Source organism: Liolophura sinensis, chromosome 6, assembly GCF_032854445.1.
Source record: "Liolophura sinensis isolate JHLJ2023 chromosome 6, CUHK_Ljap_v2, whole genome shotgun sequence".
Lineage (NCBI taxonomy): Eukaryota > Metazoa > Mollusca > Polyplacophora > Chitonida > Chitonidae > Liolophura > Liolophura sinensis.
Genome location: NC_088300.1, coordinates 31,374,511 through 31,390,805, shown reverse-complemented (window position 1 = coordinate 31,390,805; position 16,295 = coordinate 31,374,511). Strand labels below are relative to the sequence as shown.

Genomic DNA, 16,295 nt, shown 5'->3' with positions numbered 1-16,295 from the left:
CTCATATTAAACTTAGAACAAATAAATTTAAAATAAATTAAAAACCTGAAATGAATAAAATTACAATTAAATAACAAGCTAGTGTTTTGCAAAATGAATTGGACCCTTGGACCTAGATGTAATTTCTGAAGATAAAAATCGAAAAGTTTAATAATTATTCAACCCCCATCTCAGTTCATGAGCTGCAAAACTGTAGAACCATGTGTATTGGTAACCTGAAGACACCTTCCACATTAATATGGATGCTTGGTGGTAATGAATATGCCTTACATAGCCTATTTATACAATATGACACCTACAAGTAGCAATACATCCTAGGTACCGTAGCATAAAGTACACTGTACTTTGTCCATATATCACAGGTACCGTAGCATAAAGTACACTATACTCTGTCCGTCTTTACCTTGTGTCACATAGGAAGTCTTTGTCAGCTATGCCAGGGATTATCCCCACAATTACTACACAATGTGGAACAATATAAATCTGTAGTTTTACAATCAAGCTGGAATAGAATTTCATTTTAAAATGAACTCCATTATTATAAACAGAGCACCACAATGCCAAGGTTCATTTTTTTCTGCACAGTCTGTAACGCATACGTTTTCAACATCAAGATAATCTAAAAGTACAAGTAAAACATTCATGAAACTTTGGCCTACGTTCCCCACCAGGACTTCATATAATGTTCTACTTTTGTTTTCTCCCTTGGGCTAAACTGCAAAATGGTGGAAATTGCATTGAACATTTGCTGTTTAGCTTGCAAGTTATTTGAAGTCAAAAATCTGAATGTCACATTTTTCAAATATTCCAAATTAGCACCTTCTCTGGATTTATATCGTTCATGTTTGCGGACCTCTTCAGTTAAGTTCTCAATCTTTTCCTGATATTTTTCTTCCTTCATGCTGGATGACTGCTGGAGTTCACGGAGTGCATTTTCTAGCTGGCGTTTATTTTTCCGCAGAGCAGCAATCTCCACATCTCGCCGTGCCTGCTCCTGAGCAAAGTGTAACAGATTTGTCTCCCCTTGGAGAAGTCCAGGTTTTTGTAGCAGCTTTGACACAGCTTCTTCTTCCTCAGACACACTCCTTGTCAACACTGGCTGGGGTGAGTCAATTTCCTTGGTTGAATGCAGTAAAGATGAAGAGTACTCTCCCCCTTGTCTGCTCAAACTTGCAGCTCGTAGTTGTTCTAGTTCCTGGGCCTTCTCTGCCAGAAGCGACACAGTTCGTTCACGCTGTTTTTTCAGCTGGTACTGCAGTTCATTCAACTCCTGCTTGTGGTCTGCGGTCAAATGATCCAGTTCCTGCTTATGTCGTTGTTGTAGTGAGACCATGGCCTTGGTCAACTCCTCCACTTTCACTTTCTGTTTCTCCTCACAGTCATCACACTGGAGACGGAGGCTTTTCACTTTTTCTTTCAGCTCATTCACCTGTTCTCGCAGGGAGTCCTCTGTTTTTGTGCTACTTGGGTCCTGAAAAAAAAACACATAAAATTCTTCCTACACTCAACTGAATGATCAATTTATTTATTTTTTTATTTATTTATTTACTTGATTGGTGTTTTACACCGTACTCAAGAATATTTCACTTATACGACGGCGGCCAGCATTATGGTGGGAGGAAACCCGGCAGAGCCCGGGGGAAACCCACGACCATCCGCAGGTTACTGCAGACCTTCCCACTTACGGCAGGAGAGGAAGCCAGCATGAGCTGGACTTGAACTCACAGCAACCGCATTGGTGAGAGGCTCCTGGGTCATTACGCTGCACTAGCGGGCTAACAAACTGAGCTGGCGAGGCCCCTTGAATGCTCAAACATCCTTCATTACAAACAAAAAAATGAATGTATTCTTGTGTTTCAGCTCACTCCAGAATGATCAGTAAACTTAATGAGCTTAACTAATTAATTTTCTGATTCACACCACCTACATGCGGCTGCTAAAGCACAATAACTGTCAAACATAAAGCTTCAGAATGTAATTTTTTACGCTCTTATTCCGCAATATCGAAATGGCTACACTTTGGGGGGAATAAAAAAGGGATAAATGTCCCCTACAATCTTACCCTGGATTTGTTTTTGAGGACAGACTGAGCGCGTAGTTTGTACCTCTCAAACTCCTCCCTGACCACCCTCAGGTCCTCCTGGTACTGCTGACACAAACCACACTCCGATACCCCAGAACCCAAAACCTCTGTGGAGGATAAACCAAAACAAACATACAACTGTACACTTATACAAGTAAGATTAAGTGAAATCAAATACATGTACTTTTGTATAAGGCAATGCCAATTTAATTTTGTGTTTTTTACCGGCGAACGAACGTCAAAAAAAAGAAATGTTGTGAGTTCTTTGGGAATTACAGTCTAACAGTTAAAAATACTGTGTACATGACATAACCTAAAACATTCACACATCCTACCCTCACAGTAACCTAAAATGTGATGAATCCTATCCTCAACCTAAAACCATACCCTCCACATCCATAAAATGTGACATATCCTACCCTCACAGTAACCTAAAATGTGACATATCCTTCCCTCACAGTAACCTAAAATGTGACATATCCTACCCTCACAGTAACCTAAAATGTGACATATCCTACCCTCACAGTAACCTAAAATGTGACATATCCTACCCTCACAGTAACCTAAAATGTGACATATCCTTCCCTCACAGCAACCTAAAACGTCACATATCCTATCCTCACAGTAACCTAAAACGCGATGTATCCTTCATCCCTTCCACTTACCTTCCAAATTCACAGGTTTCTCTGATCTGTCATTGGCCACTTTTAGCAGTGCTTTCAGACGCACGATCTTAGTCGCGAGGGCTTGTGCATCCAAATTCTCCTCATTGGTCAATTCTGTGTCTTTCTCTGGTTGATGGACAGCTTGTACGAGGGCGCTGTTCTCCAGATCAAGTTGGGTAACTCTTTCCTTAAGTCTGTAAATGGCCTGCTGGTCCTGGTAGCGCAAACGTTCGTAATTGCCGACCACCTCAGACAGCTCGGAGAGCTTGTCCTCCAGCCCCGACACTCGCTCCTCCCCCTGTCTGCCCGCGTCCTGAAGTCGCTGCTCTGCCTCGTTAGCTCTGCGCTGTTCCTGAACCACTTGGATACGATACTGAGTCTACAGGTAAATAATTACATTTTATTTATCAATGAAATTTAAATTTATAACTGGCTGTGCCACGTAAGATGACCATTAGATTAATCCTTGACATGCATTTATTTATTTGATTGGTGTTTTACACTGTACTCAAGAATATTGCACTTATACGGTGGGATAAAACCGGGCAGAGCCCAGGGGTAACCCACAACCATCCTTGACCTTGACTTACATTAGCCAATGGCACGAGGTAAAGAGATGGCCTGTGGGAATTACAATCATGACAGAATATTAAACAGATAATCCCTGACTGGCTGAAAGAGGTGATAGGAGATCCTGGCCAAAGCTTGGCAAATTAGCACATACTGTCAATTTTCATACATACTGTATATTTTTACCCCAATACATACATTTTTTAAGGCCAATAAATGTCATACAATATTACTTTTGGTTTTGAAACAAACCCCAAAACACAATGAGAGATCTCACAAGCCATACAAAGAGGTCTAAACCTCACTAAAACACACCGTTTTATGCAGTAATATTAGAGTGCTTGTGTACTATCAGAATCTTTCAGAGTTTCATGAGCACACATACACCAAACAGTTTGATGCATCACATGAAAGAACAAAGCAATGCTGTAACACAACATTGGGACACTTTCTTGAAGCAGTTTTACTCATTAAGAACTCATTAAGACTGACGATGTACAAGTATTGCTAATACACAAACAAACCTTCATTTCTGCCATCTCCTTCTGCAGCTCCAGGACAAAAGGAGATGGTTCGTCAGCTTTATCCTCTGCAGCTTTCATACGATTTCTCACAACCTGCAGCTCATTGGATAGATCCCTGATGCGTTTTTCATATTGCTCCGCTAAGTCTGGCTGGTTCTCACGCACTCTTAGTCGTTCGCGGGCCTCATCCAGCTAAAACACACCCACAGTTTGAGGTTCAGCACTGACAGGTACTTAAATAATATCCAGAAGGTGTGGCATTTGAACAGAAGGTTTGCTATGAACATTTACTGTTGACTGATCACAGACTTTAAGACTGAAATTGAATTTCAAACCGTCTGAACTTTATGAACAGAAGACATTATAAGCAACTATTGACGCAAAAAAAAAAAAAGACGAAGTTTGGGAAGCGTAGCCCAATCCATTCTAGCAACGGTCATGTAAGTAAAAAATGGACGTTTGCGAAGTTCAGATACTGTCTAAATAGATGCAACCACTAAAAACATTATGGCCTTTGCTATTTCCCAGTGAAAAGAATTCAGGATTACTTTAAAACCGAGAGAAACCAGATTTCACAAGTGACACTAGCAGAAGGACTGGGTTCCAGGGTAATGAATGTAACGATTCAGAGTAGTTAAAGAACAAGACAGCACCTGGCTAAAACATATTTCAATTGAAAGCAGGATACTCAAGCTTTCTAAAAAGTATAAAACTTTATTATTTTAATGAGATTTCACTGAATAACATGAAGAAGAAAGGACAATATTACACAATATTGGCTGGTGTGAGACAAGGTAGCCATCTTGACTATTTTATCCAACGAAATACCCATTCACTCCATAAAGTGACCTATGACGTCCACAAAAACTGGGTCAGCACTGCTTTCATCTTAAAACACCATTACAAAATTGAAGCATAAAATCCAGCGACAGTCGAATGCCTAGATCAGCCTCAGTAGTGCTTAGATTAATTTCCATCTGTTTCAGAATTGAACACGAATCTGGATGTAATTTTGAAAACATTTAACAGGGGACAAAATCACCAGCACATCCACTCTGGACGCTACGATCCAAATCAGGCAGTGGATCTGCAACTAGACTATTTAAACAGGGTCACTGGAGCTCCATGCAAATGATGTGACAGGCCTACTGTATCAACAGTTCAAGCAGCGGAAGAAATATTCTCTCAACAATGGAGACATGTTGAAGCTGTGTCAAGATGAAGTTTCACTAAAATTTTACTGGGTTGAAAAAAAATCTAAAAAAATATTTAATAAGTTTAAGATACTTTGAATGGTAGTCTTTCAGTCTTTCATTTTAACGCGGAAACTGACCTCAGAACAAGGTTAACTGATCTCACGGTTAAGACTAATTTCTCCTATGCTCAATTTTGTGTCCAAATTCTGTGCCGTGTGTGTGTGTGTGATTTAAATTTTTTTCACTGCTTACTTTTAAAATTTACCACAATTAAGTATTAACAAGAACTAAGCATTTGCATGGACTGCACATGTCACACAGAGTCTGGGCAGTAAGCACTACATGTATTGGTTTACAACAATGAACTCTCCCTATGGAGCTGCTCATGTATTGGTTTAAAACAAGGAACTCTCCCTATGGAGCTGCTCATGTATTGGTTTCAAACAATGAACTCTCCCTATGGAGCTGCTCATGCATTGGTTTAAAATAATTAACTCTCCCTATGGAGCTGCTCATAAATTTACATGCACATATTACTGATATTCTGGAAGCATTACATGATCTTGGTAGTAATATACATGTAAGGCTGCCAGTGCTTGGTGATACTGGGACCAGGTCCAAATATTTACAAGAAATATACACCTTTGTTTGAATAGTTACATACTGCTTTAACTATTTCACCTAAAGTTAAGGATGTTTGCAAGTAACACATTTCATATGATTTTAAATAATTAATTTACCTTGTAGGGCCACTTAAGAATTTTTTGTAAGGTTTGATTCATTTCTTAACAGAAAACTCAAGTGTTGGCATAGAAAGCATCGTTTTAAGGCCTTTATGTACTTCTGAAAGTGCTCTTTAACATACCAAAATTCTGGTGAAATAAAGTAACCTTTGATATTCACACGTCAATTGGAATATTTGCATAATTACCTGGTGCTCTAGTTGTTCTTTTGTTGCCCTTTCCTCAGCTAGAAGTTTCTGAAGCTCTCGCAGCATCACCACATGATCTGTCTGCTCCTTTTCCCGCTCGTGCTGCTGAGTTCGAATCTTGTTTTTCAGCTGTGATCAAATTTCAATGAAAAAGAAAAAAAAACTGATCATTTTAGCTTGTGTTATTTTATATTTTATCCTGTAGTAGGGATTATTTAAATTATGCTCAAATGATCCAAGTCAGTAATGGAGACAATTAAACGAAAACCAAACGAATAGCACTGCATGACCAACTCTGCTATATACAATTAGAAACCATCAGAAATGATCCTTGAAATGCTTTTCAAATACATGAACTCAAGCTTGAAAGTAGCTGCCTCAAAACACGCCTTGGAGAAAGTGGAAAGAGCCATATTGCCCATGCTATACTGGACCATGATATTTCTTGACCCACATAATCTTGGTCTAATATTACATGGACAATATAGGTCTTACCACTCTTTCCAAGCAGGAATTCTCAGAAAGGTCAAGCACCGATTGTCAAGTACATCAAATAAACCAGTTAAGGTCATGCTTTTTTAATGTTTAATTTACTGGCAGAATGAATCTTTCTTCAATGTCAGGAGGAGGATACAAAAATAAAAATGAAACTGGAAAATCACAGTTTGTTGAAAATGTGGACTATCCCTGCAACTGTTCCTGTGAAGCAGATATTTTTGTGATCAGAAAGCCCTGAAAAAGCAGAAAATCATATTAAACATTAACATCAGACAAATCAAATAAGTGGATTTTTTGTTGTATTTTTATCTGAGCATCAGCTAGCCCCTAGAACACCAAATAAAACTGACATTGCCTAGAGATATTAATCATAAAACAAACATACTTGTTGAATCTCCGCATTCTTCTCTTGTTCAAGCTTTAAGGAACTCTCTTTGTGTTCATCAAATTTCTTCTGAAGATCTTCATTGTCATGCTGTCAAACAGAGTCAAATCTTCAAGAGCCCACCAAAAATACAAATGTATAGGAATGGTGAAGGTATAAAATAGAATGCCCTTAAAGTTGTTAAATAAAAATACTTTTATTTACTCCTTGTCCCTGGGCCAGATAGTTCTCTATAGAGGTAGATCCATTATATAAACATGCATTACAAGGCTAACTACTTCGGAGGATGTACAGTCCATGCTAAATGCATGCATCGATGAACCAGCTACTGACTTCAAGACATCCACACCGAATTGGTGGAACATAAATGATCTTCAACGAACATTAGACTGGACAAATGCCCACACGTGTATCTTCGACCCTTTCAACAAGGCCTGATGAATATTGAAACCACGAATTCTATGTCCAAGGTAGGGTGTGAACGAATACATCATGTGTACTAATAACTCAAAGATAAGCATCCTGGCTCCCTCAGATGTAAAGCATTTAAAGCTTACAGAAAATAGTTCCTGCTGACGCAAGGCCGCATGGAAGTCTGATCACTATTATCTATACAAAGCATAACGAGCATCATCTGTATTCATAATGCACATAAAATATATCAAGCGCTCACTCTCAGTTTTTTCTTCTCTGCCATGTAACCGGCTTCCAAACGTGACTTTTCCTCCGACAAAGTGGCGATGGAAGACGACAAAGTGGCTACTTTATCTCGCAGACTCGACACTTCCTCTGTCCCATCTTCATTCTCATTCGTGTGCTATGAACACATAATAGTCAGTTATTTATTTAATTGTTATTTCTCACCGTACCCGAACAATTTTTCACTTATGGGATTATGGGTGGACGAAACCAGGGGTAAACCACCAACATCTTTGGCAAGTTATATATGAACATTACCAAGTATGATGTACAATATTCTCACCATAAATTACTCGGCATTGTCAGTGGCTTGTTCCCAAGACCAGAGAGTTGGGGAAAATCCACACATTTACGATTAATGAGATGAAATATTTGGGACCACATGCATGCAGTAGTTTATTTATTTAATCGCAGCAACACGCAGTCACAGCGGTGAAAAAATTGCTTAATCAGCAAGGGAGTTGACAGAAACTCTCATCAATACAAATACCCCACAATCTCATATTACAGTCCAAAACCAGCTTTTGTTGATTTTCATGATTTACATATACTGTGAAGGATTGTTCTGTTGTTTAACATACTATAGTTTCTGAATATTACCAGCCGAAAATTTGTCATAATATCGCCAAATGTTCATTTCCCTAAATCTTTCCCTGTTATCTTTAAGCTTGTTGTCTTATAGTTGCTGCCTCATGCGAGTGTATGTGCTCAGTCTTGAATGAGTTTAAGGTGGAGAGAACATAAAAATGACATTAAGTTCAGATGAAAGAGTGCGAAAAGTTATTCCTAAATGTGATCTTCAATATTTTTTCTTTAAGGATAAACAGACACTTGAAAATAATTTTTGTATGGTGGGTATTTGGCACCACCTCTTGGTATTTATAGTCTTTGTTTAATATGTCATAAATGAGGATGTCACACAGGTTTAATAAATATTTTTTGCACTAGAATTTGTTCTTTTCAGCTAACAAATGTATTAAACCATCATATTTATATTTTTAATATCTTCATAAATATTATCATAATTTAGGTTGAATGCATATGTTTCGATATAAACAACAAATTTACATTTAAATACATTTATTAGACAAGCATCACATCCCTATTTAGAACATTATTATGCAACAATGATAAATACCAAAAGTTGGTTCCAAATGCCCACCATCAAAAATATTTTCAAATACCCTTTTCTCTTGAAAAAAAAAATTCCGAAAAAATATTAAAGATTATATTTGCAAATAAGTTTGGATGCTCTTTCATGTGATTTTGGCAACGTTTTTACGTTTTCTTCTCCTTTAAGCTTCAACTGTTGAAATCTGCCCCACAGGGTCATACTGATTTCATAAGCTTCAACTGTTGAAATCTGCCCCACAGGGTCATACTGATTTCATAAGTTTCAAGTGTTGAAATCTGCCCAAAGGGTCATACTGATTTCATAACCTTCAACTGTTGAAATCTGCCCCAAAGGGTCGTACTGATTTCATAAGCTTCCACTGTTGAAATCTGCCCCAAAGGGTGATACTGATTTCATAAGCTTCAAGTGTTGAAATCTGCCCCAAAGGGTCATACTGATTTCATAAGCTTCAACTGTTGAAATCTGCCCAAACGGTCATACTGATTTCATAAGCTTAAAAAACACATAATCAGCTTCCAAACCATTCCCATCCTCACTCTCTCTGTGATTTACTTGTGGCCTTATACACAGTCCAATAACTTTCTACATGCAACATGGGTCATACTGATTTCATAAGCTTCAACTGCTGAAATCTTCCCAAAGGGTCATACTGATTTCATAAGTTTCAACTGTTGAAATCTGCCCCACAGGGTCATACTGATTTCATAACCTTCAACTGTTGAAATCTGCCCCAAAGGGTCGTACTGATTTCATAAGCTTCAACTGTTGAAATCTGCCCCAAAAGGTGATACTGATTTCATAAGCTTCAACTGTTGAAATCTGCCCCAAAGGGTCATACTGATTTCATAAGCTTCAACTGTTGAAATCTGCCCCAAAGGATCATACTGATTTCATAACCTTCAACTGTTGAAATCTGCCCCAAAGGGTCATACTGATTTCAGAAGCTTCAACTGTTGAAATCTGCCCAAAGGGTCATACTGATTTCATAAGCTTAAAAAACACATAATCAGCTTCCAAACCATTCCCATCCTCACTCTCTCTGTGATCTACTTGTGGCCTTATACACACAGTCCAATACCTTTCTACATGCAATTTACCTGCACACTGAGAGGATCAGAGAAACCCTCAGAGGCATTTCCCTCCCCCGATGCACTCTGACTTGGTTTCTTTATCCCTGAACTTTGTTGGGGTGCCTCACTTAGAACTTTAACTGTAGCTTCCAGAGCCTCCTTTTCCTTAACAACACCCTTGTAGGCATGAACCACATCTGCCAGAGAGAAAACAATTAAACTGTAGTATACCTTTGTATGTATAATCGTCTACACAGGAGACAAAAAAAAAAGACATGATCTGCATATTTAGCACAAAAAATTTGGCTACTCCAGGTAATATTTTAGTCAACAATGTAATAAGTTTATTTATGTTTGTAAGAAATTCCAATATTCATTTTTAGTGATTTACCCTTTGGTGATATGTTTGTTGAGGGTAACCTGACCAACCCTCAAAACACTAGGGGGCACTACTACTCAAGAGTTTTTATTGGGCTTTCAATGGAAATTCTACTCTGTCCCAATTTGGTCCCAATATTAATACATTAATTTCTGTTCCATTCACCAGTATCCAGAAAATTCCTCCTAATATACTATAATTTTTTTGATTGGGTTGAATTATCCACAACAAGAAATTTTTAAGAATGTCCTTATATATCTTTTGTTTTGGATTGCCACATTTATTATTGTTCAATAATACTAAATTTTAGATAACTAAAAGATAAAAATAACACAGAATGATGGAAAAAATGTAAGACACAGATCTATTAGTGCATCCTACCTCTCAGTCTTGATTCATATCGATGCAGCTGTTCTGTTTTTGTTTCAAGAGCTTTGAGAAGCTCAGATCTTGGTGTATCCCTCTCCATTTCTGTGAAATGTACAAGAGCAATTTTAAAAGGATGTGTAGAATGTGATAAACAGGTTTCTACACATGTAGATTTAGAACAGTTAAAGCAGTGAAAAATATCTTTCTGAAAGAAAGGGACTGAGCCAGTTTTCAATGCAGTTATTAGTTTGAAGTCAGTACAAGACATAAATATAGTTGAAAATATTCTTTAATATAGTTTTCATTTTTTATATAATTTGTCTGGTCCCACACATGTTGACATACATGTATGACAGAATCCGTAGTCAGGTGGCACAATATACAGGGATTCAATACAAACACTGACAGGATGAACGGATTTACATGTATATGAAATCAACTACAATAACAGCCACCATTACATTCACTACAAAGTTATATACACTTAACATGTTATTTTATAATCCTGGCAAGCCCCCTGACAAAAAGTCTCAGTTGTAGTCTGACAAATCATCACCAGGATTATAGTGATGACATGTCACTACCACGAATCCTAAACACACTATCACTGCTAGATAATCCCAAGTATTTGTGAATGTCAAGAACAATTGTTATTTTACACACATGTCCTTATGTTCTGATGTGTTAAAACTTGGCTCAAAATTGGATGGTTACACCTGCCTAAATAATGAATTCCTTTTTGGAAGTTACCTTACCTGGTAGCATTGACCACCATGCAAATGCATACTACATAACAATTGCATATTTCTAACAACAAAATTGACTTTGTCAAAAAAACTGAAAGATGTATTTGGTAGCATATAATAACTATGCATTGTCCTGGTCCAAAGCTTGAAATTCGTACCCGCACCTTTCAATTTAGGCCATACGTCACTACAACTGCGCAGACCGGCCCGGATAGCACAGTTGGTAGAGCGCCCGCTTCGGGACCGGTAGATCCAGGGTCAATCCTTGATCGAGTCACACCTAAGACTTTAAAAGAGGAAGTTGTAACTTCCTCGCTTGGCGTTCAGCATGAAGGGGATAGTGCAACGACTGGTTGACCCGTATCAGTATAATGGCTCGGGCGGGGCGGCTTACTTGCCTTCGGTAATTTGTCTCAGTGAAGCAGCACTAAATAAAAGAGCGGTGGAAATCCGTCCTGCAACAAGGAGGCACATTACACGTACATGCACCCTAAGGATTCCTTCATCGTCATATGACTGAAAAATTGTTGAGTACGACGTTAAACCCCAAGCACTCACTCACTCACTACAACTGCGCATGAAGCAGAAACACTGAGGTAGCCAGCCACCTAATCATATTTTCCTCACATTGCTGCTATACATGTATCTCACTAGAAGCAAAATACCTCCCACTCACTCACCTGAATAGGTCACCTGACAACACATTGTCACTTACACAAATCAACTCTCGTTCACGGTACAGGATGCATCAACTGCAAAAGCGACAAGGTACACGTCACTATCACACAGAATTTGGCTATTCGTGAATTATGATGATGACAACATGGTTGCCAATGACCTGTTCAGGTGAGCGAGTGGGAGGTATTTCGTTCCTAGTGAGGTAGAGTGGTGATGTGGGAAGGATTTAGTTGTGGAATGTAACTCTCTGTATCAAGCAACATGAAGTGTTGGGAGAGTTACAGGAAATAACTGCTTCTAATGTGTCAGAACAACATTAAGCCACATTTACAGCATCTTCACACGCACACTGAATCTTCCCTGGTGTAAATTGATGTCAACCGAGTAGTCCCCATAATCAACAAAACAGTTCTGAATGTTGCTGAACAAAAATTGATCCATGACAACTGCACAAATTCACAAAATTAATACATTTTCAGAAACTACACCCACTGTGGCCGCCATCTCATTCTGACAGTCGTACAGACAAGTCACGTGATTGATATGAGCACAGAAAAAAATGAGGTCGTTAAAGGGAGATAATACCTATGGCAATCATCACAGTAACACTGGGCAAGTCTAATCGTCCATTTGGCTGGTTCACGCCCCCTTGTCCTGAAATGGCGCTAATCGCTTCAGCCTTGTTCGTTCTCTCAAGAGATCAAAATGTAACAGGCAGCTTACAGCCACAGTGGGTGAAACGTCTAAAAATGTTGTTGTTTTTTGTTGCGAATTTTGAAGTTTTGCATCTATTTTGCAATAGATCATTTTTCGTTCAGCAAGACTCAGAATAGATCAATTGATTGTGAGGATGGTAAATGTGCCTTACTGCCATTCAGACACATTAGAAGCAGTTATTCCCCTGTAACTCTCCCAACACATTGTGTTGATTGATACACTGAGTTACATTCCTCAACTAGGGAAAATATGATTAGGTGGCAGGATTACTCAGTGTTTCTGCTTCATGCGGAGTGCAGTTGTAGAAAGACTGGCCTAAATTGAATGGTGCGGGGACGAACTTCGACTTTGAGCTGGATCGCATTTGCGGCGATGGTTCAATTTATGCTAGTTCGGTAACCATCAAAACAGAAGTGGCGATAGGCTACCATGTAGTCTTTACATTCCACATTCATTTGTTACATAAACAAATAAAGTATTCGCCATAATGACTTACCGGCATAGTTCCGTTAAATCAACATCTCCGTGGCATTGTCATCCTCCTCTGTGACCAGATGACGACATACAGAGTAACAAACAATGAACAGAATCAGTATGACACAGTGTTGTTGTTGGGCACTGGCTGTCACTGGCAAGCCTGGGGAAAAGAACAGTCCTGTAAATACATTTGAACTGGTTGTAAAAAGCGAGCAGCTACAAATATAGCAGAAGGCCGAAAGGTTCTCAATTTAAAAACCAATCTGTACAACCTGACACGTTTAATTTTAAAGATAATCTTTTCGCACGATTTTACCTTTCAGTCCACGAATACAGTTCCGCCAAAGTCGTTCCCGTTGGTCAGCTAAAGAATTACTTTAATTTTCATTGGATGTTACGAGAAGGAAGTGAACGCGCCGCGACAGTCGTTGTAGTGGCGAGTATATTGACAAGCGCACACTTTGACGTTTGATTTTATGGTGAGTGTAAATGTTGTTATACTCTAAATGTAAGTATGTGAAATGCCATTGTACATATGTAGTTTAGTGTCTAAGCCTCTATCTTCTAAATCTAACCCATGGAGAAGTACCCAGTTTTTAGCTACCGCGAATGCACCAAACTTCAGAATTGAACATTTGAGCTGGGGAACCAAGTTCAGTGGTAGGCCTATACCGGCAGAAGTCCGAAGTGGGACGTATTATGTCATTTCAGTGACGTTGGACATTCTACTGCAGCGTCAACAGCCAAACGTCACAGGGGATAGGCCAAATACATCACAGGTGAAACCTCAGAACGAAACATGTTTTTGCGTCTCGTAACAAAATCATGTAACAACCAAGCCCTAATTCATACTAGCACCACATTTTGTGAGAGAAAAATCAAACCGGTAGGCTACCCCATTACCAGGTGAATTAAATGTTGGGGTCTGTTTTCAGCAATTTTTGATATTTACCTGCCTATATCAGATATTGTTGAAAATAGAGCTCAACATTTAATTTAATTGAACTGTGGGTAACCAAAAACTGCGAAGTTTGTTGAAGGCTGCTTTTTTTTTCCTGCTGATAATTTATGTTTAATGACATCGATGCTCAGAAATACTTTACCGAAAATGTTTTCTTTGGAGTGTAAATATTTGTTATACCTTTCAAAGATTTTACCATGTATAAGACCTCAAGGTTGAATGGAAATAAGATCAACACTACAGCCATGCATTATAATCAAAATTATTCCAATCAACATAATCAATCATGAAGTAACATACTTTGTCAAAGAGTACAATTCAAACGTACTGCTTATCAACAGATTGGCTTCAGAGTGCATTGCATTTGAAAAGGTGAAGAAGGCGAGCTTTAAATGGATTAACTGGGTGAAAGTAACAATAGAGATCTATAATCAATTAAGCAGATTTTTGCTGAATTCAACTGGCTTCATAAAGTTATGAAATGTAACCTAGCTACCTCTAAACATTGTTTAATACATGACACACTGACTTGAACATGGTAAGCCATCAGACAGTATGTTAACTAGTATGACTCAGCTCTAGGCAGAAGAACTTGGACTGAAACAAACTGGTTCTTTGGTTAGGTGCTATAATCTACTTAGTTAAAACACTTATGGCAATCTCCTTCTATGGTGTATTTCATATATATACATATACAACCAGGAAGTATGCAGCAGAATAGGGTTAGATGCTTTCCTCAGCATATGTGTCGTTTGGATACGTGTATGTAATGAATATTGTATACTGCTTACACATGTGTGGCTTTTTCTGGGTATTTAGATTTATTTCCTTGTCAACTGTAAGACGAGAATGCCTCAGAAAGAATTACACTCAAAGAATATCCTATGTAAATAGCATTGATGCCATCCTACAGAATTCTTTGTTGGAGGTTAAGACTTTAATTGAGGGGCAAGACTCAAAGCTGAAAAGAGTAATATTGATTGATACGGAAATTTTTATGCTGGCAAATAAAAACTTTAGAGTATGACCCTTTTTGAAAGATCGGTTAGCTTAGCCCCAAAAAGCACATTTTAATAATAGCCTAAAGGGCTCTCTGACACTTTTATAGCTCTTTCATAAGAGACATCAAGGAAGTTCTTCTTTTCCTCAGAAGGTTTGGCCTGGTCCCAGATTTTACAGATACATGTACTTGCAGCGCTGAGTGCAGAAAATTATATCTGGTAGATGTAGTTGAGGGTGGGCAGAGTAGTTGCTAATGCTAATGCAACAAGTGCTAATGCTGACTAGGTTTACCAGTTTCTTTCTCAGTAGGACAGGCAATTGTAATTTTTTGACACTGAATCCGATATACATGAACATGTAATTTGTGTATAAGAAATAGAGTGCCTTAAGTAATATTAGAAAACACATATATAAAACAGCAAAGTATTTGTTACAAGGTTGGTGTAAGTCGTGTGCATGTATAGGCCTGCATGTACTTGTACAGCTTATGAAGAAGTGTGGACCTACTCATGCAGCTAAGGCTAAATATACCATCATTAACCTTTCAGTCAAAAGTCTACAGGATATGACATGGGAGAGTACTAATTCTATAGTGTACATGTAACTGCATGTAGTATTGTACATGTCCATTTAATGCACATTTATATTGCATAATACGAAACAAAGGTGCATGCTGTTGATATAAGTCTACAGCAGAGTCACTGTTATATTTTTGGCCATGAGTCACTGTAATCAATGCTGCCATGCACATTAAGAATGTATATGAACACAAACAGGAAGGCTTAAGGAGACCCCAAATCAGTAACATACAATCCAGTACAGGCCAAAGTCACATTTTCCTTAGGAAGTTTTCAGTTTGTGCATGGCATTGAATTATTGGATTGCCTTGGGTTTGCATTAAGTTGTATCGTTTTGAGTTTTTGACTGTTAAAGACGTGAGTTTAACATTTGACAGTTTATATACCTATGTACGTGCATGTCTTTAGTTCTTCATATACTTGTGTTTAATATGTATAATAAACATACATGTAGTACTAGTGTGGATATATTTATGTATTTTATTGGTTTTTGACAATAATTTTTCACTTAAATTATATGACAGCATTCATTGATTTATGGATAAGCTTTGTGGATTGTTGGCTACATGATATCTATGAAGCTCATTCATTCATTCATTAGCATGTTATATACCAGACTGCTTCAGACTCTA

At 38.2% G+C, this 16,295-nt stretch overlaps 1 protein-coding gene across 1 annotated transcript; it reads right to left on the bottom strand.

Moving 5' to 3' along the window:
• Positions 1 to 367: 367 nt before the first annotated feature.
• LOC135467997 (GRIP and coiled-coil domain-containing protein 1-like) lies at positions 368 to 13,478 on the bottom strand. Its single transcript, XM_064745989.1, has 11 exons — positions 13,439 to 13,478; positions 13,142 to 13,282; positions 10,517 to 10,606; positions 9,784 to 9,953; positions 7,526 to 7,669; positions 6,853 to 6,942; positions 5,970 to 6,098; positions 3,843 to 4,034; positions 2,749 to 3,127; positions 2,063 to 2,190; positions 368 to 1,471 (listed from the first exon to the last, which is right to left on the bottom strand). The coding sequence occupies exons 3-11, from the start codon at positions 10,602 to 10,604 to the stop codon at positions 656 to 658; spliced, it is 2,136 nt and encodes a 711-aa protein (XP_064602059.1). The 5' UTR covers positions 10,605 to 10,606; positions 13,142 to 13,282; positions 13,439 to 13,478; the 3' UTR covers positions 368 to 655.
• Positions 13,479 to 16,295: the final 2,817 nt, after the last annotated feature.